The 26,998-nt window shown below is 35.5% G+C and overlaps 1 protein-coding gene across 3 annotated transcripts in view; it reads right to left on the reverse strand.

Annotated features, from left to right (window-relative positions):
- Positions 1-26,998, reverse strand: part of FSTL5 (follistatin like 5) — an 825,152-nt gene that overhangs the window by 78,651 nt on the left and 719,503 nt on the right. For all 3 annotated transcript variants that reach the window (XM_065904790.1, XM_065904789.1, XM_065904788.1), the window contains 2 exons: positions 19,871-20,020; positions 595-702 (listed from right to left, as the gene is read on the reverse strand). In XM_065904790.1, the coding sequence (XP_065760862.1) occupies positions 595-702; positions 19,871-20,020 (258 nt within the window). The remainder of the gene's footprint in view (positions 1-594; positions 703-19,870; positions 20,021-26,998) is intronic.

Here is a 26,998-nt window from a genome sequence, read left to right on the forward strand (position 1 = left end):
TAACCCATTTTTAGATGGTTAGATAGTGTGTGGGATGATTCTTAACACCTCTACAAAAGTCATTGCCAAAATGTGTATATACATGTATATATACATGTATCTGTCAATTTCAAATCATAAGCAAATCCCACAAAAATGACAGTAAGTATTCCCCAGTTAGAAATGAACCAGCACTCAGATAGTAACATCCTGTGTGTTTGGAGAAAACTGAAGACCTGCTTTGAGACTCTGTCTAACTCTTCCAGGCTCTACTTCACAAGCCACACTCCCCAGATCCCTTTCTAAAGAGATGAAAACAAGAAAATTCGAGGGAAGTTGGAAATTGCCAAACAATTTATCATAATCAAACCCCCCCACACTGAAGTGGCTTCAGCTTTGTCATTATAGGTTATTCCTTTGGCATATAAATCTAATGTTTGGGACATCTAAATTAAAATATTTCCTAACCAAAAATGTATTTGTGTATCAATATTTTTTTCCCTTTTCTGTGAAGATCTAGATGAAAGAACATCATTGTTACATGGTTAAATGCCCAATTAGATACTGAAAGCTTTAAAGCTCATCACTTTCTCAGATACACTGAAAGGGACTTACCTGCAGTGTTGGAGAAGTCTTTTCCATTGTACCCCAGCTGAGCACCCAGACATGGTCATGAGATTTGTCATAGTGCAATTTAACTGGGACAGGGTCTGTGCTTACTGCCTGTAACAGATAGGGGTTGAAAAAGTTTTCAGACCAAAATATGAGTTTAAAACTTGGCCAGAAATTATGCAAAAATTCAAGAGCTTAGATGGAGGATTAATAAATGTATCTTGCTCATAGATGCACCTAGAGATTGTCATACTGAGTGAAGTTAAGTCAGACAGAGAAGGAGAAATATCACATGACATCCCTTACATGCAGACTCTAAAAAGAAATGGTACAAATGAATTTATTTACAAAACAGAAACAGATTCACAGACTTAGAGAATGAATTTATGGTTGCATGGGAGGTAGGGATAGTTAGGGAGTTTAGGATCAAATTTACACACAGCTGTATTTTAAACGGATGAAAAACAAAATCCTACAATACTATAGTCCAGGAAACTACTCAATGTTATGTGGCAGTTTTGATGGGAGGGATAGATGTATATGTATGACTAAGTCCCTTTGCTGTCCATCTGAAGCTATTACGGCACTTCTAATTGGCTATACTCCAATAAAATTAAAAGTTTAAGAATGCATGTTGCCAATTAATTTTCTAAATCCTATTTTGATTAATTTGGAAATATACTTTACTCGAGTATGTTTTTACATGATTTTATATAGTCTTATATTCATTCATTATGTATGCAAATTGTGTTTAACAGAGAAGCTATTTAGGAACTTAAGGTATAAATGATTAATATGTGCACTTTAATCAGTTGTTGAGTACAGGTAAGAACTATATTTATACTATTAGATTTTTCTATCCCAATGCTAGCTATGGGATTTGACCATTAATAATTCTAAAATACCAACATTCTAATATATAGTTGCAACTATAATGACAAATTACCTAATTTAGTTTCTTTAATGAGAAATCTAAAAGTACAGAAAAAAGAGAAGTGGCTTTTTGTACTATACTTGATATGATAAATGCATTTTTCTGCTAATATTTATACCTAGCATTTACGGAAAACAAAACTTCCAAAACATAAATTGCTGCCTGGAAGTTATTTCACTCACCTTAATTCCAATCTATTGATATTATAAGCTAACACCCCATTGCAGTAATTTCCTATAATAGTTACATATTTTCTAATATAATACATGAAACAAATTGTATTCAATAAAACAACCCTTATCCAATATTGAAAGCATTTTTTTTTCCCCCCAGAACTCTATTGAATGACCTTAGAGAATTTCCCAAGATAGTTCATAATGTAATCCTCTTCTCAATGGGCTATAAGTAAGCTGTAATTGTTGAGTATATAGAGATTCATATTTTAATTATCACAACAGCAACTTGGTTTTACTGAAGTATTTCTTTTCTAAAATGTTGGCCTGTATTTTAGCTATTTAAAATTCTCAATGCATAGCATTTGAAGTAATTATTAGATTTCTGAAAAGACCTGTTTAAACATTTCTGTGTTGGTGTCTTCAGCCCTTTTTTTCTAGCTAACAGAGCCATTAAAATACTTTGGTTTCAGGTGGGCAGCGATGTTGTTGGGGAAGGTAGTCCACTTGGAGAGCAGCAGAGATTCAAGTCAATGACTAAGCTCATTCCCCTTTGACAAGTGTGAAATTTCCCAGCCTTCGTAGAGATGAGGGGAGTCACTTGGCATATCCTAGTTAAGATGATGAATGTTTTTTGAAAATAAAGCATTTCCATGGAAAGAGATAATGGCAGGAGACTTCCATGCATCATACTTTCTTTTCTTCCTGCTTGGAATGTTATCATTTGAGGATATTAATCCTCAGCTTCTAAAGACTTCACACTTCATTTTATGCTAGTGTAGCTCCGCAGGTAAAGAATCCACCTGCAAGGCAGGAGACACAGACAGGACAGTTTTGATCCCTGGGTTGGGAAGATCCTTTGGGGAGGAAATGGCAACCTACCCCAGTATTCTTGCCGGGGATATTACATAGACAGAGGAGGGTTACAGTTCATGAGGTCACAAAGAGTTGGACATGACTGAGCAACTAAGCACAAAGCAAGATGCCTTTGATTTTTCATATTTTCCCTTTTATGTTAAACTTGATCTATGTATGATTATAATGAACTATGGACAGAGGTCCGTAACATTTTACAGGAGACAGGGATCAAGACCATCCCCATGGAAAAGAAATGCAAAAAAGCAAAATTGGCTGTCTGAGGAGGCCTTACAAATATCTGTGAAAAGAAGAGAAGTGAAAAGCAAAGGAGAAAAGGAAAGATATTCCCATTTGAATGCAGAGTTCCAAAGGATAGCAAGGAGAGACAAGAAAGCCTTCCTCAGTGATCAATGCAAAGAAATAGATGAAAACAACAGAATGGGAAAGACTAGAGATCCCTTCAAGAAAATTAGAGATACCATGGGAACATTTCATGCAAATATGGGCTTGATAAAGGACAGAAATGGCATGAACCTAACAGAAGCAGAAGATATTAAGAAGAGGTGGCAAGAATACACAGAAGAACTATACTAAAAAGATCTTCATGATCCAGATTATCACAATGGTGTGATCACTCACCTAGAGTCAGACATTCTGGAATGTGAAGCCAAGTGGGCCTTAGAAAGCATCACTATGAACAAAGCTAGTGGAGGTGATGGAATTCCAGTTGAGCTATTTCACATCCTGAAAGATGATGCTGTGAAAGTGCTGCACTCAATATGCCAGCAAATTTGGAAAACTCAGCAGTGGCCACAGGACTGGAAAAGGTCAGTTTTCATTCCAATCCCAAAGAAAGGCAAAGCCAAAGAATGCTCAAACTACCACACAATTGCACTCGTCTCACACGCTAGTAAAGTAATGCTCAAAATTCTCCAAGCCAGGCTTCAGCAATATGTGAACCGTAAACTTCCAGATGTTCAAGCTGGTTTTAGAAAAGGCAGAGGAACCAGAAATCAAATTGCCAACATCCGCTGGATCATCAAAAAAGCAAGAGAGATCCAAAAAAACACCTATTTCTCCTTTATTGACTATGCCAAAGCCTTTGACTGTGTGGATCACAATAAACTGTGGAAAATTCTGAAAGAGATGGGAATACCAGACTACCTGACCTGACTCTTGAGAAACCTAAATGCAGGTGAGGAAGCAACAGATAGAACTGGACATGGAACAACAGACTGGTTCCAAACAGGAAAAGGAGTACATCAAGGCTGTATATTGTCACCCCGCATGCTGCAATTCATGGGGTCGCAAAGAGTTGGACAGGACCGGGCAATTGAACTGAACTGAATGTATGATTAATAATCAGCCTACTTTGCAAGTAACTTAAATTGTAATAATATTTAGGCTTTTACCAACTGAGCTGTGACGGAAGCCTGAAATAGTTCAACAGGCAACAATACCACAATAACAAAGACCTCATTGTTACTCAATTGTTAAGATGTAGTTATAAAAATAGAAAAGATCGTTAGCTAGCTTTTATGTAGTAGGAAACAATCTGAATAAAAATTTTTAGTTTGCCAGCTCATATAAGTTTCTTTCTTTTCAGCTGGCCATTCATAAATATTATCTTTTAAAGGATATACTGGGCTTCCCTGGTGGCTCAGTGGTAAAGAACATGTCTGCCGATGCAGGAGATGTGGGTTGGACCCCTGATTCAGGAAGATCCCCTGGACAGAGGAGCATGGCGGGCTACATTTCATAGGGACTCAAAGAGTCAAACATGACTTGGAGACTAAGCAATAGCAAAGTGTATAAAAGCACCGTCCATAGTTAATATCCATAGTTAACATACAGTCCATAGTTAACATAGCTCTGTTAATATCCCCATGACATGGATAAGAAAACTGAGACATTTGTTTCACCCGTAGTCATCCAGCAAGTGATCAGCAGACTAGTATTCGGGTCTGTGTTCTTTCCCAAAGTGGGAACCTCCCTACCTATGAAAGAGCAGCCCCTCTTGTTGACAAGTTTCATTCCTCACAATGTCTGGATTGAATAGGTTGCCTTCCTATTTATGCTTCATGGACAGGAAATATTCTTTTTTGTTTTTTTCTTTTTTGGAAGATGAGGAAAAACCCACAGGGCCCAAATATATGCAGTAGCATTTATAGTAGCAGTATAATCCCAGGGGAAAGGCATCAAAAGTCAGTATATACCATTTTTGCCTGCATGCCGAGTCACTTCAGTCGTGTCCTACTCTTCGAGACCCTAGGCACCCTAGCCCACCAGGCTCCTCTGTCTGGGATTCTCCAGGCAAGAATACTAGAGTGAGTTGCCCTGCCCCCCTCCAGAGGCTCTTCCCAACCCAGGGATCAGATCCATGTCTTTTATGTCTCTTGCATTGATAGGCAGATACTTTGCCATTGGTCCCACCTGGGAAGCCCCATACACCATGTACACCAGAATACACATGTATTTTGAAACTGACTTCAAATTTTATTTATTTATTTTTTCTGACTTCAAATTTTAGTGTCTTCATTTAAATTGAAATAACAATAATGAAAATAACACTTTGGGAAGTCACTAAACTTACCGTGACTCAGTTTCCTCTATAATAAAATGGAGACAATAATAACACCTACTTCAAAGGGTTCCTGTAAATATTAGGTAAGGTGGTAAATATAAAGTGCCCAGGTAAGTCTGGTGAGTGTTAAACACTATAAAAATACCACTGCTACTACTATTAGAAAAAACTAACTGTACTAAAGTACACGACAGCATCATAGTGCTTTAGAGATGTAATGCCTTTATTTAGCAAATGAAGACTTTAATAATTCTTTAATAATTTAATAATTAATAACCACAGTCTTTAATAATCACAGTCTTAGTCCTGGAAGTGTTTATAGGTGACAGGGTGAAAGAACTTAAAATAACTAGATGCATGTCTAGTTAACAAAAATACAGGGCAATTGCCATGGAAGATCAAAGGAAGATGTAAGAGAAGAGGGAGAAGAGGAGGTGATGATTTCACTGAGCCTTAAACTATGAACATTTTCTTTTATAAATGGCAAGCACAGACTATTTTTAAAAGTTAACTTATGAGAATATGTTCCAGGAGGTGTCAGAAGTTGTTCACGATTAATCTCCTTCAAATAATTTAAGATATATGTTTTTGAAGGAAGAAAACAAATTTTCAAAGCAACTTCAGAATTTGAAAGATGTTTATTCAATGCCCTCCAAAATGTGTGAACAATTTTCTTTTTCAGCATTTCACAGGTTTGGTATTAAATTCAGTTTATTTTGCATTTTGTTTATAAAAGCTCACCAGAACTGAAAAAGACATTCAGATAAAAATGAAGAAAAGTACTTCTGACATACTTTATTTGGAAGGTGTTTAACTCCTAGGAAAAATCTATTTACAATTTTCAAGTGTGGTGATATAACCCATTTTACAGAGGTGACGTTGACATGGTTTTCAGCAATGAAATCATACAACCATGACAAAAATATTTCCAAACAACTGTATTCAGGATAATCTCATTGTAACCCAATTTTCAGTCAAAAACTGATATTTTCCTACTTATATGGCCAACCTTTGAAAGGATAAATCACAGGTGTTGGATTTTATAAATTATTTGCTAGTCCTCATTGGAAATTACTTAAACCATCAGTCAGTTTATACCATTAGTTTTTGTAAAAGAACAGCTATGTATTTGACACTTAAAAAATTCTTGCCACAATTATGCCTCTGCGTTATAAAGCAGTTCCTTTCTTCACAGTTTTAAAGAAAATTGTACAAATTGTATTATACTTGACTGTCCTTGTTCTCCTCGACTTCCTGTCACCAGGACCTGGCTAGATCTGCCTTCCAAAGGCTGAACCTTTGCAGCTCCTGCCCTGCTCTGACTGCACAGGGAGCCTCTAGCATCTCCATCCTCACCTCAGAATTTCCACCTTTTAATTTTCTACTTGTCACAGTCTGGATAGATTTATCAGAGTGAACTGGGTTTTTTGCTGATGCTTTTTGTTTGTTCATTTTTGATGAGTATTAGATGGATCATGGCACCAATTTGGCCAAAACACTGCAATGTCATCTCATTCCCCTCAGAGTAAAAGCCAGAAGTCCTTATAATGCCTTATCACTCCCGTCTTCTTTCTCAGGCCCCTCACTTCCCACACTGCCCCTCATTCCTGCCCTTGTCTCTGATCTAGACGCCCTGGCCTGCTTGCTGTTCATCCAACATGTCAATCAGTCATACTATTCCCATTTGAAGGTTTTCCCCCAGAACCAATCTTTCCCAGATAACCAAGGGTCAGTTTCCTCTATACCTTTGTTGAGAACTCACCTTGTGGGTGAGGCCAACCATGACCATCCTCTCCTCTGTCCTTAACTTCCCCAATCCCACCTGCCTTGTTCTGCTGCTTTACCTTTTCCAATAACACTGACCACTTCTCATACTGTAGAATTTACATATAATACTCCTTTTGTCTGTCTCTATCCACTGGGGTCTAGGCTCCAGGAAGTCAGGCCTTTGGGGTTTGTTCAGCTATGTGATATCACCTCATGCACTTAGAATAATACCTTATAAATAGTAGTACTCAATATATAATTAATGTACCTCTATATCTACTTTTCAAGATGCAGGTAAGGTGGTCTGGTATTGCCATCTCTTGAAGAATTTTCCACAATCTGTTGTGATCCACACAAAGGCTTTAGCATAGTCAATGAAGCAGATGCTTTTCTGGAATTCTTTTACTTTTTCGATGATCCAATGGGTGTCGGCAATTTGTTCTCTGATTCCTCTGTCTTTTTTATCCAGCTTGAATGTCTAGAATTTCTCAGTTCACATACTTTTGAGCTTAGCTTGGAGAATTTTGAGCATTACTTTACTAGCGTGTGTAATGAGTGCAATGAACATTTTTGGCATTGCCTTTCTCTGGGATTGGAATGAAAGTTGACCTTTTCTGGTTCTGTGCCCACTGCTGAGCTTTCCATATTTGCTGGCATGTTGAGGGCAGCACTTTCACAGCATCATCTTTTAGGATTTAAAAATAGCTCAGCTGGAATGCTATCACTTCCACCATCTTTGTTCATAGTGATGCTTCTTAAGCCCCACTGGACTTCAGGTTCCAGAATGTCTGGCTCTAGGTGAGTGATCACAACTTCATGGTCATCTGGATCATTACGATCTGTTTTGTACAGTTCTTCTGTGTATTCTTGCCACCTCTTCTTAATATCTTCTGCTTCTGTTAGGTCCATACAGTTTCTGTCCTATATTGTCCCATCTCTGAATGAAATGTTCGCTTTGTGTCTCTAATTTTCTTGAAGAGATCTCTAGCCTTTCCCATTCTAGTTTTCCTGTTATTTCTTTGCATTAATCACTTAGGAAGTCTTTCACATCTCTCCTTGCTGTTCTTTGGAAATCTGCATTCAGATTGGCAAATCTTTCCTTTTCTCATTTGCCTTTCAGTTCTCTTCTTTTCTCAGCTATTTGTAAGGCCTCCTCAGACAACAATTTTATGTTTCCTTTTTGGGGGGATAGGTTTAAGCACCTCCTCCTGTACAATATTAGGAACCTCCCCCCATAGTTTTTCAGCTACTCTATCAGATCTAATCCCTTGAATCTACTTGTCACTTCCACTGTATAATAGTAGGGGATTTGATTTAGGTCATATCTGAATGGTCTAGTGGATTTCCCTATATTCTTCAATTTAAGTTTGAATTTGACAATAAGGAGTCCATGATCTGAGTCACAGTCAGCTCTCGGGCTTGTTTTTATTGATTGCATAGAGTGTCTCCATCTTTGGCTGCAAAGAATATAATCAATCTGATTTTGGTATTGACCATCTGGCAATGTCCATGTGTAGAGTCTGCTCCTATGTTGCTGGAAGGGGGTGTTTGCTATGAGCAGTGCGTTCTCTTGGCAAAACTCTTTTAGCCTCTGCCCTGTTTCATTTTGTACTCCATGGTCAAACTAGCCTGTTATTCCAGGTATCTCTTGACTTCCTACTTTTGAATTCCAGTCCCCTATGATGAAAAGGGCTTTTTTTTTTTTCCTGTGCCAGTTTTAGAAGGTCTGATAGGTCTTCATACACCACCTTACCTGCCCCCTGAGAAACCTGTATGAGGTCAAGAAGCAACAGTTAGAAGCGAACATGGAACAACAGAAGGTTCAAAATTGATAAAGAAGTACATCAAAGCTGCATATGGTCACCCTGCTTATTTAAGTTATATGCAGAGTACATCATGTGAAATGCCAGCTGGATGAAGCACAAGTTGGAATCAAGATTGTCAGAATAAATATCAATAATCTCAGACATGCAGATGATACCACCCTTATGGCAGAAAGCAAAGAGGAGCAAAAGGGACTCTTGATGAAGGTGAAAGAGGAGAGTGAAAAAGTTGGCTTAAAACTCAACATTCAAAAAATGAAGATCATGGCATCTGGTCCCATCACTTCATGGCAAATAGATGGGGAAACAGTGGAAACAGTGACAGACTTTATTTTCTTGGGCTCCAGACTCACTACAGATGGTGATTGCAGTCATGAAAATAAAAGATGCTTGGTCCTTGGAAGAAAAGCTATGACAAACATAGGCTGCATATTAAAAAGCAGAGACATTAGTTTGCCAACCAATGTCCATATAGTCAAAGCTATGGTTTTTCCAGTAGCCATGTATGGATGTGAGCATTGGACCATAAAGTAGGTTGAGCACTGAAGAATTGATTCTTTTGAACTGTGGTGTTGGAGAAGACTCTTGAGAGTCCCTTAGTCTGCAAGCAGATCCAACCAGTCAATCCTAAAAGAAACCAGTCCTGAATATTCATTGGAAGGACTATTGCTGAAGGTGAAGCTCTAATACTTTGACCACCTGATGCAAAGAACCAACTCTTTAGAAAAGAACCTGATTTGACAAAGATTGAAGGAAGGAGGAGAAGAGGACAACAGAGGATGAGATGAGAGAATGGCATCATCAACACAATGGACATGAGTTTGAGCAAGCTCCGGGAGATGGTGAAGGACGGGGAAGCCTGGTGTGCTGCAGCCATGGGGTCACAAAGAGTTGAACATGACTGAGCGACTGCACAACAGCAGCATCTACTCCACTGGGAAATGTAATTTGCAAAATTGAACATCATGCCCAATAGCATGATAATTTACTCATTTTATTGTTTTAAAATATATACGCTCAACAAGACTTGTTATGAACAAAGCTTTTCTCTAAATATATTGCGAATGCAATTTTTTTAAACTTCATGACAGTCTGTCTGTTGATGTATGCACTATTACTATCTCATTTGTATAGATAAAAATAAACCAAAGACTCACTGCACCAATGTCCATCCCTCCGAACTATAAAACTCCCACTTTCCTCTCAAATGCTCTCATGCTCATCATCCAGGTGGCTTAGTGGTAAAGAAGCTGACTGTCAATGCAAGAGACATGAGTTCTATCTGGGTTGGAAGAATCCCCTGGAGAAGGAAATGGCAACCCAGTCCAGTATTCTTACTGGGGAATTCCCATGGACAGAGGAGCCTGGCAGGTTCCAAGGATCCTTGCAACTCCAAGGAGTTGCAAATAGAGTCAGATATGACCTAGAGACTAAAACAACAACCAATGTCCACTCTTTCCAACTGTAAAACTCCCACCTTCCTGCCAAGTACCCTCATACTCACCATCCAAAATATAGATGAATGCAGGTTTCCAATATTATTCCATTTATTAAATATTTGTAAAAACTAATATGATTCTTTTTCTAGATTAAAAAATATAAAAGATGTCCTGGGATTCCCTTCTCACAGCTATTCATCTCTCAGTGTTTTTTTGTTGTATACACACCGTTTGGAGACCATTGATGTATATATATTTTTGTTTCTGCACCATGGAATATTACTCAGCCATTAAAAAGAATTCATTTGAATCAGTTCTAATGAGATGGATGAAACTGGAGCCCATTATACAGAGTGAAGTAAGCCAGAAAGATAAAGACCAATACAGTATACTAACACATATATATGGAATTTAGAAAGATGGTAACGATGGCCCTATATGCAAAACAGAAAAAGAGACACAGAAGTACAGAACAGACTTTTGAACTCTGTGGGAGAAGGTGAGGGTGGGATGTTTTGAAAGAACAGCATGTATATTATCTATAGTGAAACAGATCACCAGCCCAGGTTGGATGCATGAGACAAGTGCTCGGGCCTGGTGCACTGGGAAGACCCAGAGGAGTAGGGTGGAGAGGGAGGTGGGAGGGGGACCGGGATGGGGAATACGTGTAACTCTATGGCTGATTCATATCAATGTATGACAAAACCCACTGAAATGTTGTGAAGTAATTAGCCTCCAACTAATAAAAAAAAAAAAAAAAGAAAAGTCAGAATATAATGTTAAGAAATCTAAGATTGGGAAAAAGGACTACACATATGCTTATCTTTCACTTCAAGATTAACTTATGCACATAGAATGCTCAAGTATTACTTATTGCAGTTTGCATTTGCCTACCAATATTATTTTGCTAGAATAGTTGTTTTCAAACTTTGCCTTTAGAAGCTTAGAAATGAAAATGATTTGCAACAGGTGATTCAACCTCCACCACCATTTTGGAACAAAGGGAACAAACTTTATAGAATTTTATAGAACATTATAGAACAAACTTTTGATCTGTTGAATGGTTCTGTGGGACTTTGTTTAAATAAAATTTTCTAACACCATATGTTGGAAATTTCTCTCTCATCCCATAAATACCATTCTTTTATGTATACAGAAGCCTTTGCTTGTCTTGGTGACATTCAGATAATTAAGCCACCATAAACCTTCTTCCAAAGATTTATTGATTTATTAGACATATGCAGAAACATCTTTCAAATCACAATATTTCATTATTACAATTAATTAATAGCAGCTATCTACATATACAGATCCTAAAATCCATATTTCATAATTTCTCATGTAAGCACCTTTTCAGACTGTTATCATGATGAAGTAACTTCTTATCCTATTCTTTTGTAAAAAATGTGTGGAATATACTACGTAACACAATAACAAACAGCTTTACTTTTAGTTTTATAAACATATTTGCAATATTTTTCTTTAGTATTTTAAAACATTGTTTCAAACATCAAATAGCATGCAATTTACTTAAAGTATGAAGGTTTTCTCCTTTGTAGATCTATAAACTTTAACTCCCTCATAATTCCAACATACCTAGTGAGATACATATTCACCAGTACTTCTTGAAGGGGTGCACCAATTACAGACAATTTAAAAGTGATGCTCTATTGGTTATGCTCCAGTTGCATTAACTTTCTATAAAGAGGACATGTTTAGTCAGAGTGAAGTTCTGAGAATAGCAACAAAGATACACAGAACTTGGAGTTTAGCCTTGACATGAAGGAACAGTCAAGCACAGCTTGTTTATCAGTCTGACAAGGAGAGTACCAGCTGGCTAATTAAGTGAACCTAATTTAAACTAATGATGTATATTCTCAGGATAATGTGCTAACAGTTAGAGGAGACTGCTGATGACACTTAAGAATACCCGAGGTGTTACAATAAGCCACTTCTGCATCCAAGCAGAACCTGGTTTTGTTCCACAGAACACAAAATGAGGTCAGTTAATCTTTTATGCAAGAAAACACCTGCATGCCATTCTTACAAAAATTATTAATAAGAGAAACAATAGACATTTGATGTTTAAAGCAATACCAAGGTTATAGATTCCTTTAAGAATCTGTGAGGTTTCATTTTTAAGCTGCAGGTAGAAATGATATTAATGTAAACACTGAAAATTAATACACCTGCAGGGTAAGAATTTATCATGAAGTTTCTAAAAACATATGTTGTCAAGAAAATATTTGTCATTTTAACAATAAAATGTAGCAATGTGGTTCAAGTTTTTTAAACATTTCATCCTAAGATTACATATTTAATACCAACTTACAAAGTTAAACACATGCAAAAGAAAAAAAGAAAAATTCAGAAATTATGACTTCTTAGAGAAAGTCCATATAAAACACTAGAACTGAAAAACAAAACTTGAAATATTAAATTTAAATAAGTGTAGTGTTATTTTTTCTTTTATTTTCTTACTTTCCTTTTCAAAAGTAAGACAATTTGATTTTGACTTCACGCTCACATCACTCTGTCCACTCTATAAAAAATTCTATAGTAATTTCTATCATGTTTGGGAAGTGATTAAAATTTGATTATAATTATTATTCTTAGTTGCCACTGTATAATATACTCAGGTTAGAACAAAAGAAATCAACAGAAGTACAACACTAGAATCAGGAAGGATAGCTTCATTAGGAGACAAAAAGGGTCAAATTGACAAAGATGCTTTCCTTTTTTTTTTTTTTTTTTTTTTTTTTTTTTTTTTTAATATTATTTTATTAGTTGGAGGCCAATCACCCCACAACATTTCAGTGGGTTTTGTCATACATTGACATGAATCAGCCATATAGTTACATGTAGATGCTTTCCTTTTAACAAGATTAACTTCACAACTTGTAGTTGACTTTGAGCGCACTCTGCCCTTGGCTATAAATAAAGATTTAAATCACAAATGAAGCTATTCACTTTCAGTTTTTGAAGTAACTAGAAATATTTTTTCTTTTACTATTTTAAAACTTGAATTATTTGGATTATTAATTATAAAACAGACATTTCAAGGTCTATGTCTATTAAATCTATTATTTACATATTGTTTATTAAATTGGGAAAAACCTTGAGAGAGTTCAGAATTCTAAGAGATGATATATTTTCCAGTATAAAAGTAGAGGCATTAGGATATTCCTAATTCATCTTTAAACATGTTCTTTTGAGGACTAAAATTCACATACTCTAAGGTCATGTTAAGCAAATATAGGGATGTGTTATTTCACCAAGCAGTCAGACGACTTATGGAATTCACCTTCTAAAGAGGTCCACAGACTGAAGTTGTAAACGGTTGAAAACAGGAGAATTTAAACAATCTCAGAGATAGAAACTTTGAATTTATTTAAAAGATAATTTTATGGAATATATATATAAAATTTTAGGTTGATATTTTAGTCAACAATCTGAACAAAAAGTAGTGTCTTATTAGAAATAAGGATAGACTGCACATACTCAGTATGGAAATCTTCATTCCCTAAATTAAGGTAGCCTCTACCTTTCTATAGACTAGATCTTTGCAGAATATCCCAAATCATTGTAGCCACTGTTTCACACTTCCTCTTCCCAGGAAGGAATTTGTAATAGTGAGGAATAGATCAGACTCCATATTACATCTGTTCCTTTCACTGTGGTTAGTCATGCTGGCTCTGCACCTTTTGTTAAAGAATGTTGCCTGTTGTTCAGCCACTAAGCCACTAAGTCATGTTCAACTGTTTACGACCCCATGGACTGCAGCATTCCAGGACTTTGAACCAGCTTTGAATCAGGAACAGGGTCCTCACCAGATTGCTATCATGCTTACACCTTGATCTTGGACTTTCCACACTCAGAAACTTGAGAAATAAATTTCTGTTGTTTATAAGCAATGCAGTTTGCTGTATTTTTGCTTGTTTTTTATTTATTTAAATTTTAGCAGCCTGAATGGCGATATGAAAATATAGTGAAAATGCGTAGAAAGTGAAATATTTAGTAATAAGGAATATTTAATCACTATTGTATGCAAAAGTTAATAATATATCCATTAGTTCAGGAAGAGTCATTATGTTCAATTTGCATATAATACTACTTTTGTTTGTGTGTTTTATTTTTCCATTTATTTTTATTAGTTGGAGGCTAATTACTTTACAATATTGTAGTGGTTTTTGCCATACATTGACATGAATCAGCCATGGATTTACATGTGTTCCCCATCCCGATCCCCGCTCCCGCCTCCCTCCCCATCCCATCCCTCTGGGTCTTCCCAGTGCACTAGCCCTGAGCACTTGTCCCATGCATCCAACCTGGACCGGTGATCTGTTTCACACTTGATAATATACATGTTTCGATGCTATTCTCTCAGATCATCTCACCCTTGCCTTCTCCCATAGAGTCCAACAGTCTGTTCTATACATCTGTGTCTCTTTTTCTGTCTTGCATATAGGGTTATCGTTACCATCTTTCTGAATTCCAGATATATGTGTTAGTATACTGTACTGGGGTTTATCTTTCTGGCTCACTTCACTCATCAAGTATTTCTTACTTTGATCATATGTCAATTTTTCTAGTAATATGGTAATAATCACTTTACAAAATTGTAAGCAATCATATATGTTTTCCTATTTTTAATTTTTTAGTCAACTTTTTTAACTCATTAAGCAACTTGTTTTAACTAGACACTTTTTGCATTATAGTCCCTTTTTGAAATCTGATGTTAATATTGTTGCATCAGCTTTTATGTTTTGCTGCTAGTTTATGCCTGCATCACCTAGGACTCTTGTTTTTTTTTTCATTTTGGAAGTGTATCTATTATAATATGCATATGATTAGATATTCATTATTCAGTTTATTAGGTTTTATTATAAGCTACTTTATTCCATCCTCTGTTATTGTAATTATAAACATATTTGATTTTATTCTATATTTTTTGTATTTAATTAATTTTTGTTGGAGTATAGTTGATTTACAATGTTGTGTTAGTTTCTGTGATACAGCACCATAAATCAGTTATATGTATATGTGTGTGTGTGTGTGTGTGTGTGTGTGTGTGTGTGTGTGTATATCTCCACTTGTTTTTAATTTCTATTCCCATATAGGTCATTACAGAGTATTAAGCAGACTTCTCTGTGTTTACCAGAGAAGTTCTTGTTAATACCAGAGAAGTTCTTGTTAATACCAGGTTCTTGTTAATTATCTATTTTATATACAGTAATTTCTATATGTCTTTTATTGTTTTATTTTTTGGAATCATGCCCCCCCTTTTGTTTCTATAATTTTGTTTAAAATTTTGTCTTCATTTTTCAGTTTTATATTTTCTCTTCCTTACTTTTTCTTTTCCTATTGTATTTATGAATTTTATTTTTTATGTATTTTTTATGTATTTTATTTTTTTCATAGACAGATACAATATTTAAGACATACTTTGTTTAAATATTAAAAATATATTTAACATATGCATAATAATCAGTAATTATTTCCAATCTTATATAAGAAATCTTAATATAAGTAATATCAACCCTTCCCCCACTTCCATGTTATTGTGCACTATTTAAACACTTTTTTTTTTCCCTAACTTAGTCCTATGTTTTCACTCTTAAAAATGTTGACCTTAAATTCAGTGAATACCATTATTACTGACAGTTAATACTTTAATAGATCCTATGTTTACCAATTTACTTGCTCACTATATATCATATTTAATAGCTTGGTTTATTTTCCTTATTCCTAAAGTGAATAGTTTCAACTTTATATAATTTTTTTTTGACAAAATTTTTCTACTGACCGTATAATATCAGTGTATATTTTATTTTCACTTAGTCCTTTAATAATATTTTTTACTTTCTTTTGGTGTTCATTATAGCTATTGAGAAAATTGCTACTATTTTCATAGTAATTCATCTACCATGTTTAGATCTTTCTTTGATTTTATGTTTAATTGTATCATGGCTTCCCTGGTGGCTCAGATGGTAAGGCGTCTGCCTGCAATGTGGGAGACTTGGGTTCAATCCCTAGGTCGGGAATATACCCTGGAGAAAAAAATGGAAACCCACTCCAGTACTCTGGCCTGGAAAATCCATGGACAGAGGAGCTTGGTATGCTATAGTCCATGGGGTTGCAAAGAGTTGGACATGACTAAGCTACTTCACTTTTTCTTCCTTTATTTTATGTTTAATTGTATCATGTCAATATATTTAGGTATTGATTTTTCTCTATTTAAGTTTCATTGCCCTTTCTAAATCTGAGAGTTTATTTTTAAATAAATTGTACAATAAAGAATAATATAAGGTATATGTATATTATGATATATAGTAATATAATAATATATGGTATATTATCAACTTTATCCTTTTCTATTTGGTATATTATCAGATTTTCCCCTTTCTTTCTGTTATCTCCTTGTAGAATTTATCCTTTCTACTGTTAGTGTATAAATAAAATCTGATATACATATATATGCAAAATTAATTTTTATTAGAGTATAGCTGCTTTACTTTTCCCCTGGAGAAGGAAATACTCCAGTGTTCTTGCCTGGAAAATCCCATGGACAGAACCTGGGAGTCTACAATCCATGGGGTTGCAAGAGTAGGACACGACTAGCGACTAAACCACCACATAGCTGCTTTATAATGTTGAGCTAGTTTCTACTATATAAAAAGTGTATCAGCCATAATATATATATATCTCCTCTTCTTCTCTATTCCCCTCCCATTTATGTCACCACAGAGCCCTGAGTAGAGTTGCCTGTACTATAAGGTAGGTTCTCATTCGTTACCTATTTTATACATAGTATCAATTGTGTCTATATATCAATCCCAATTTCCCAATTTATCTCACCCCTCTCTTCCCCCTTGGTGTCCATATGTTTTTTTCTTTATGTCTGTGCCTTTATTTCTGATTTGCAAATAAGATCATCTATATGACTTTTCTACTTCCCACACGTATGTATTAATATATGACTTTTTCTCTCTTTCTGACTTACTTCACTCTGTATGGCAGTCTCTAAGTTCATTTATGTCTGCACAAATGACCTAATGTTTTACATTTTTATGGCTGAGAAATATTCCATTATATATATGTACCAAATGTCTCCTTGTCCAACCTGAGCTGGAAACATGTATGTCCATCTGGTCACACATTTCTCACCACTTTGCACAAGTCCCTGAATGAGTGCAAAATAGCATAAGTACTGGTTTTGTGGTTCTAAATAAATTCAAGAGAGCAGGTGAGTTTTAAATACAGAATCAGCAAACAATGAGATCAACTGTAATTGATTTCTCTGCAGCAAAATGAAAGAATAACACTTGCTCCAGGTAAATGAAATGACCTCACAATTATCTTGTGCAGCCAATGTATCCAGACACAGACAATGAATATTGTATATATTTCCATCTCTGTAATAATAAAAATCAGGCAATACTGATTTGTGGTAACAGAAATCTGCATAATGATTACCTTCAGATAGGTAATGACTAGAAAGAGTAATAAAGCATAATTATTACCATTTTAATACCAAGATCACAGGAGAATCCATTTAGACTGAGTCTGAATTTTCAGTGTAAGTTTTAGATTCTTGTCTGAAAAATACCCACAATCACAATTATATTATATTTTAATATTTTATCCTCATATGTCTTTTTCATTCTCCTGGTATTTTATAGTCATTATAGTCACTTTGAAAATGATATCATTTATGTGATATTTTTTACCATTGCCTGAATTTTCATTATTGATATTTTCTATTAATTTTAAAATTTACATCATTGTCTGAAGATAGAAGTTATATGAATAATAAATGATGTTAACTTTTCTCACTTTCAAATATCTAGTAGGTAATACATATTCAGTTGGTGTAGGTTTCTGGTTTGAACACTGAATTTAAAGACCAGCCTGATTATTCCTGAAAGAACATCTAATTTTAACCTGCCTGCTAAAGACTCTTGATAATCCTTGACTAATGGCTGTAATTCACTAGCCTATGTTGCCACTGAAATCAAAGTAAAATAAACCTAGTAAAAAATCAAGCAGTCTCAAAGACAGACACATAGGATGTGAAATATACAGAAAAATATGTTCTCCCAGTAGACACTGGACCATTAAATAGACACCCATTAGGTAGGGTGTACACAAGTATGTAACCCTGGAGGCATTAGAATTTTCTAGCAGACAGTTATTCATCCTTTCATGACCCTACTGTTGTCATATTTGAAACTGAACCACAAATTTATAACTCTGTAGACACCAGAGCTTTCAAACAGAGACACTTTCTATTTGTTTATCTGTGATACCAAGCATACCTTACAAAAGACAATTAACAAATGCATGCAAAAATGGAAGATGATTGGATGAATTCATATGAAGCTGTTAAAAGCTATTACAGTGAGAAGCTGTGATTTTGAACTTCTTAGAATATCTTTTGTTCTAGTCAGGAATCAATATTAGAGGTACTAACAGCTATTTCAAACCAATATTGATGCAAGAAAAAAAATATATAAAGGTAAGAAATGGTTAGATTTCAGTGTCTGTCAGAATTTTGATAGTAAATCAGCATATAGTGCATACACCAGGACCTGTTATAAATGCTTAAATGCTTTTATGCATTAATTGATATAATCCTTAATATAATGTTACGGGATATGTACACTTCCAAGGTGCTGCAGTGGTAAATAATCTGCCTGCCACTGCAGGAGCCACAAGAGATGTGGGTTCGATCCCTGGGTTCCATCCCTGGGTTGGAAGGATTCTCTGAAGTAGGAAATGGCAGCCTACTTAAACATTCTTGCCTGGGAAATCCCATGGTCAGAGGAGCCTGGCTGGTTACAGTCCATGGGGTCGCAAAGAGTCAAACACAACTGAGCACACACACAAAATGTGTACAGTTATTATTTTGTTTTAACATATTATATTGATACATATCTCAGGATGCTATTTTAAGTTTGTTTCCTCTGAGCTGAGAAGCCATAGATCCTAACAGTCAAAGGCCTGGAGGCTGGAACCAGGCTGCCAGGAGGCAAATCCTATCCTTCCCCTTGCTTGTTGTATGACTGAATTCTAGTAGATGGTCCAAGTTGGATAGGTCTTGGAAAGAGCAGGAGATAAAATAGTTGTTGATGACTCAAACCAGAATAATCTCCATAACCATAATCCTGACAACATGGAAAAAATTACATGGCAAAATTGGAGATTTTTTCTCTGTCATAGACCTATGCACATATTATTTGGTTTACTACTGTGGTAAAACCTACTAAATTATTATTATCCAGTAAATCTATTATTGTCTCAGCCTTTGTTTTGAATTCAAATGAGAAAGCTATAATACTGTTTCTGTGATGGTAACTAGGATACCTTCATTGACCATGGACCAGGACTCTCTTTGCTCTCTATATGAAAAGCAACTCTGAAGATGTTTTCTGCATAAATGGTCATGTTGGGATTATAAAGTATTCTTGGAATCTAATTGTTGAAAACAAAAGCTCTTTCAATTACTTCTTTAATTGTTTAGGCTCAAGTAGTAGAGTGAGAGGAAAGTTTGCAGAAAACTCATGTATTTTCTAGTTATCCAAGTAATGAAACAAGTTATCAATGACAATTAACTGACAGGTTACCTCATAATGACTATTACATTAAACTAAATTTTCTTTAAAACTGCTTTCACTTTCAAAAAGAGGAGTCATTCATACCTGAACAACTTTTTGAGACTGCACGTCAACAACAAGGACTCTATCCAAAGTTGGCTGTGCAACATAGATGAACTTGTCCTTGACATTGACAGCTGAGGCCCACACACACCTCTGGATTTCATCACCTTCAGCTTTGGGACAGACTTCATCCTAAAATTTAGAAAATATAAAATTAAATGAATATCTTAAATTATAACATGGACGTGGACATATGATGAGCAACATTCATGTTGGACACTTTACTACTTTTGTCATAGAAAGTTATACATATTTATATATATATATATATATAAATACATATGGTAATATATATTTATATGCTATATGTTTATATTTATATCAAATATATAGAGTTAAACAAAACAGTATATAGTACATAGTTAAATTCATTAAATGTGTATAGAAACTAGTGTGAATAATCCTTTGGAATATATTTTCTCACTTTAATTGCTCATTTATAGTAATATATGAATATTATCATATTCATTAGTCCTTTCATCCATCTCTTACCTGTTCATAACTCAGTAACTGCTTAAATACGTACTAAGTCCAATGTTTCCTCCCACATCTCCCAGTCTCAAACTTCTGTACCAGACATCAGAAACCACACCAAGTACATCTAGAGCCTCTCCAAACCCATGGCCCATTCATAGTCCTTTCAAAAGCTACCAAACCCACTGAAAAAGAAGAGTTCTATTTTGTGGAGAATCAAGAAGTTGGAAAAAATGATAAGGCTTTTTTTCATAATATTTATCTTTGATTTGTTATCAAGGTCAAATTTTACAAAATCCTTTCATCTGTCTGAACTTTTTTTTTTTCTTTTTGCTCCGTTACCCTAGAACTGCCTTCTGGCTGAATATTGTTTGTGCTAGATCTTCTATTTCATCCTTCAACATTAAATAAATGCTGAAGCTATACTTATGTCCTTCTGATTTGCATCTGCAGATATTGCAAGTAGAAGAATGTCATTTAGGTCTTTATTTTTGCTCCAGGTTTTTCTTTTATTCACTGATATCCTGGGTTTGCTTTCCTGGTGGCTCAGGTGGTAAAGAATCTCCCTGCAATGTGGCACACCCAGGTTCAATTGTTGGGTCAGAAAGATACCCTGAAGGAGTGAATGGCTATCCACTCTAGTATTCTTGCCTAGAGGATTCCATGGAGAGAGGAGCCTGGCAGGCTATAGGCAATGTGGCCACAAAGAGTTGGACATGAATGAGTGAAACACACACACATTGGGTTTGGGGTTTGTAATTCTCTCTATTTATCTATAGTCAGAAAAACCACTAGAAAGAGAGCTCTACACAAAATATATGTATAAACATATATTTATTTATCTAATGACAATATAATGATAAACACTGATTCTCATGTGTCACTTTTTTATGATTTAGGCCTGATCTCTGATCTCTGAGTACCATGTCTAGCATTGATTTGTATACTCTAGGTAGTAACTCCAAAGCTCAATAAAAAAAAAAACTCTCCTTCTTCTCTACTTTGAACAAAAACAATTATTTTTTCATCAGAGAGCCCATCCACCATTTGTATTTAATAATCATGAAACAAAATCAATAAAATGTTCATTATCAACACCACCTAAACATTTCTTTCAATGAAAAGATAATACTGACAGTAGATAAACCATATCTTGCATTTAGTAATTAAAATGAATATCACAATAATTCTTCTCAGGCAGCGCAACCACAGAAGGTGCTTCTCTTTCCTGCATAAAATTTGGAAAGTAATGTAAAAACCAGAGCACTTTGGAATGAGAAGCTCAGTATGTGCTCTGCTGGTTTTATTCTCCACCCTTAGATCTAATTCTGAAGAACATGGAGGGCCCGCTCATATTTAGAATTCAGTCCAGAAGTACCAAGTTCACCAAAGCACCAGGGACATATAACAGTAGTGTTTTCTGAACAGTGCAGTTGTTCCAGGCTTCCAGGACATAAACAAACAAACAGAAAAGAAAACTAAATATCCAATGTATGCTTCTGGTAGTTATGGAGGGTTGGAATATGAACACCATTCTATAGAATGTACCACAATAATATTAAGATGATCATCAGCAGTGAGTGTCCATGGCACCCATTGGCAGGCAGCACAAGCCAAAAGGTAGAAATCTGTTCTCAGCACGTATCCAGAACACAGTACAGGATTTTACCTTCATTCATCAATTTTCAATGAAACATTATTTCTACACCAAACATTTTTCTTCAGAAGAATCTTGAACATTTTTGACAAGAACCTATTTCATGAGAACCAAACACTATATAAAATATGTACTTGAGAAGCATGAAAAGGTGGGGAAAAGTGGGACCTAAGGTTGATGAAAGTTTCTGAATACAGGGAAGTTGTTTACAAATTCTTTGCTGTTATGTAAAAATCTCACAATGAAACCTGCCAAAATAACAGAAAGCATGAGTGACCTGATGCGAAACTGTCAGCCAAACAACTGCTGAACCAGGAGCAATTTCCACCTCTTTGCTACAAAACTATTCAACAGTAAAATAAACTGCTCTGCTGGGAATTATCTCCAACTTTGTACGCTGTCACTACAAGATGTCCCTGACCAGACTCACAATCATTTTTACAAAGCCATTAAAACTTTCCTGACAGTCACCCTAAATTTTCTTCCTGTGCTTTATGCCATTATTTCTGATTATAGTCTATTAGGTCCCTTTTTACAGTAACAGTCCTCTTTTTCCAGATTACATAGATGAATACTTATTTCTGAGAATAGGAATAGTAGGGGAATATATTTCACATGCCTTAGGCATTCAGTGGGATAAAAGAAAAGCTAAAAAAGTAACAGAGATGCAAAAAAAATATTAAGATAATATGGACTGATGAGGAAAACTGTCAGGAATTATATTAAAGGATATCATTCAATCATCTTTATAGAAACATATACTGCCATTGAGAGTAAAAGGGTTAATAAGATTTTAGAGCTAATGAGTCAATAATAAAAAGATAATTCTAGCTCATAATTAATACTTATCTATTTCCCTGTGGGTCACTTTCTTATTTCATTATATATTTTCTGTGTGTGAATTATCTTCTTCCAAAATTTTAAAAGAATATGCTATTAGTGATGATGGAAATTTTAACTTAGCAATTAAAGTAGTGTTGATGCTTCCTGATCTGCTAAACCAAAATTATAATTTGAATAGTTGAATATATTTTGAATATTCAAAATATAGTTTGAATATATATATATATTCATTTTCTGTAGGACTCAGTCATTTTCTTTTATTGTATTGATTGCCTATTAAAAATACTTTGCTCTTAAATCTCCAGTCTTGTATCTTTCCTCCTTTTCTTCATAGTCACTCCTGTGCCATTCATAGTGAGGATGAATGGATTTGTTACAAGCACCTCTGTTTCCCTTTAATCCAGCTCAACAGGATTCTGGCATTATTCTTTCCTCCTATCCTCTCTCTTATCACAGTTTGTCCACTATCCTTTGCCTGCAGAAACAATCTGCCTACATTTAATCAATGTGCTAAGTCACTTTAGTCACGTCCGACTCTTTGTGACCCCGTGGACTGTAGCCTGGCAGGCTTCTCTGTCTGAGGGATTTTCCAGGCAAGAATACTGGAGGAGGTTGCCATGCCCTCCTCCATGGGATCTTCCCGATTCAGGGATCAGACTCATGTCTCTTATGTTTCCTGCATTGCCAGGCGGGTTCTTTACCACTAACACCACCTGGGAAGCACATTTTTAATCTATAATTTTAGTTATACCTCCAGCTGCATTGGAACATGCACATGCCTTAGTAATTTAAGCAACATTAATTGGATTCATCTGCTTTCCTTTCCAATAACCAATTTAATTCTCTTTATATTTTGAACAAGTTTTCGAGAACCTTAATTCCATTTCTTGAACTTCCATTCTAAATTGTTCATACTTTAAACTAGCATTTGAGATATCCTGTCTCTTCCAAAAGAGAACTCTTGAAAACTCATCAATGACCTCAGAATTTACAATCATCACTTGTTGTTGGGGAGAATTTATCTGAACCCTTTCTATGTGAAAGATATCATGCAAAGCTATGCAAAGAAAAACATGACTATGAGTGAATGCCTGCTCTCAAGTTGCTTATCATTTCTCTCACATTCAGCTGTTTCAAACATTTGATTGTTCCTGGAATTTTTTTTTCATTGTTTTAAGATAGAATTAGCAATCAATGGCTCCAGATCAAATTCAGTCCACTGCCTATTTTGGTATGTGGCTTAGGAACTAAGAATTTTTTTTTTTTTTTTTTTTTTGGCAGTTTTTAATGGTTGAAGAAAAGTCAAAAGAAGAATACTATGTGGTGACAGGTAAACATCAAATGATATTCAAATTCACAGAAATAAATATTTATTGGAACATATCTACACCCACTTATTTAAATAGGATTTATCATGGGGGAAGAGAGCAAATTAGCCAAGATGGCATGTTCAGGCTCCCTCGCCCCCCGTTTTGTAAATAACGATTATGCAACAGCTGAGATCACTTATGGCACTGCACATGCATGTCACGAGGTTTATGTAACAGCGGAGATCATTTGTAGCACTGTGCATGTGCATCACGAGGTACTCGCTTGGTTACAGGCTCCTTTCTGCGGTACACCTGTATAAGCTTCACCAGGAAAGCCCGGGCTGCTGCTGCTGCATTGGGGCTACACTGGAGTGACACCATGATTCTGTTATATGAGGTTATGATATGGCTCCATTATGGCTACTTTATGGTTATGTCGTGGCTGCTGCTACGGCTGCTCTGTCAGCCAGGAGAGAGGCTGTGTTATGGCTGCCTTGCCAGCCAGAAGAGAATAAATATGTCTGCAGATCCTACGGCTCCTCAAATCTCCTACCAGCCTCCAAGCTCACATCTTACCTACCCTGGGTAGTAGGGTACCCAGCGAACAGGGTACCTCACAGCGAACAGTGAGGACAGGGTGAGCAGCAAGACAATTGCATCACGGACAGGATCAGTGATACATATCTCAATATTTAAAAAGCAAACAACTCAATTAAGAAATGGACAGAGGATCTGAACAGGTATTTTTCCCAAAGACATACAGGTGGACCACAGGCATGTGAAAACAGACACTAATCATCAGGGAAATGCAAATTAAAACTACAGAGAGACATCACATCACATCTGCCAGAATGGCTGTCAACCAAATGACAGCAAATAAAGAACCTGCCTGCCAATGCCGGAGACACTGGAGACATGGGTTCGATTCCTAGGTTGAGAAGATTCCATGGAGGAGGAGATGGCAACACTCTCCAGTATTCTTACTTGGACAATCTCATGGACAAAGGAGCCTGCCAGGCTACAGTCCATGGGATCGCAAAGACTCTAACATGACTGAACACACGCAATATAAGCCTAATCTTAGCTAGATTATATAGATAGGTACCATGTGTCTATCTGTATTATCTGTGTATCTATATCTAAATAGCTACCATTCATATACCTGTTTGTGTGTTCATGTGTGTGTATGTATTCTCCTTTTTAAATTTATTTTCTATTTAATTTTGGAATCAACTTTAATACACTACACTTTCTTTCTCTCTATTATGTTTCTATTTCAAATTGCCTATTCAATAGTTTTTTTGAAAAGACAGGGAGGGAAGAAGACCTAGTGAATGGCAAGGCCAAATATTAATTCCTGGTTGTCATCCAACCATGATAATAATAAGGCAAAAAAATGAATAAACTCTTAAAGGAAATGAATGTAAAATAAATAGAGCAGAAAAGCAAAATCTAAGACTTGACTTTCCTGAAGTCACCAGGAGGGAACAGAAGATAAAGAAGCTACTAAAGGTGGAATTTAACTAATAGGATTAAGTGACAACCAGGGTAAGTTGTAGGCTGGAACCCATATCAGCAAACTTTTATTCTGCATGGTCCATATAGTAAATAGCTTAGGCTTTGCCATTCATATTACCTTCATCTGCACAGACAACATATATTTTTCTTCCAGATTTATTGAGATATAATTGACATACAACATTGTGTACATTCAAAGTATGCAACATAATAATTTAACTTCCATCATGGAATGATTATCACACTAAGTTTAGTGAGCATCTATCATCTCACATAAATGCAAAATAATAGACAAAATTATTTTCCCTTGTGATGAGAACTCTTATTGTTTACTCTCTTAACAATATTCATATGTAGCATGAGGCAATGGTCATTGAACTCGTCATGTCATCCATTACATCCCTAGCATTTATTTATCTTATAACTAGAAGTTTGTATCACATTCAGGAAATTCTATCTTTCCCCATTCTCCGCCTCGAGTAACCTCAAATCTGATCTCTTTTCTATGAGTTTGTTTACTTGTTTGTTTTTAAAGTATAATTGGTACTATATTAGGTTGCAGTTCACAATATAGTGATGCAATCTTTCTATATATTGCCAAATGATCACCACAATAAATCAAATTACTACCTGTCACCATACATAGATACTACATTATTATTGGCTATATTCCCCCATGCTATACATTTTGTCCCCATAACTCATGTATTTTGTAACTGGAAGCTTGTACCTCTTAATCTCCCGCACCTATTTCATTCATTTCCTCACCCCTCCCCTCAGACACTCACCTTCTATCTATGACTTTGTTTCTGTCTTGCTATGTGTGTTCATTTGTTTTGTTTTTTATAGATTACATATATAAGTGAAATCATACTGTATTCCTCTTCCTCTGATTTATTTTAGTTACCACAATACCCTTTAGGTTCATCTACATTGTCAAAAATGGCAAAGTTTCACTCATCTTTATGGATGAGTAATATTCTATGGTATACATAACTCAAGTCTTTTTATCCATTCATCTGTTGATGGGTACTTAGGTTGCATCCATATCTTGGCTATTGTAAATAATGCTGCAGTGAACATATTTTTTGTTTTCTTTAGAAAAATACTCAGAAGTGGAATTCCTTGATTGTATGTTAATTCTATTTTTAATTTTCTTTGGAAACTTCATATTATTTTCCATAGTGGCTGCATCTATGTACAATTCCGCCAACTTGGGCAGATTCTTTACAACTGAGTCAGCTAGGAAATCCTTGACTTATATTCTGGCAGTTTAAAAAACTAAGCAATTCTACAAAGTAATAAATA

This window comes from Muntiacus reevesi, chromosome 13 (assembly GCF_963930625.1).
Source record: "Muntiacus reevesi chromosome 13, mMunRee1.1, whole genome shotgun sequence".
Classification (NCBI taxonomy): Eukaryota; Metazoa; Chordata; class Mammalia; order Artiodactyla; family Cervidae; genus Muntiacus; species Muntiacus reevesi.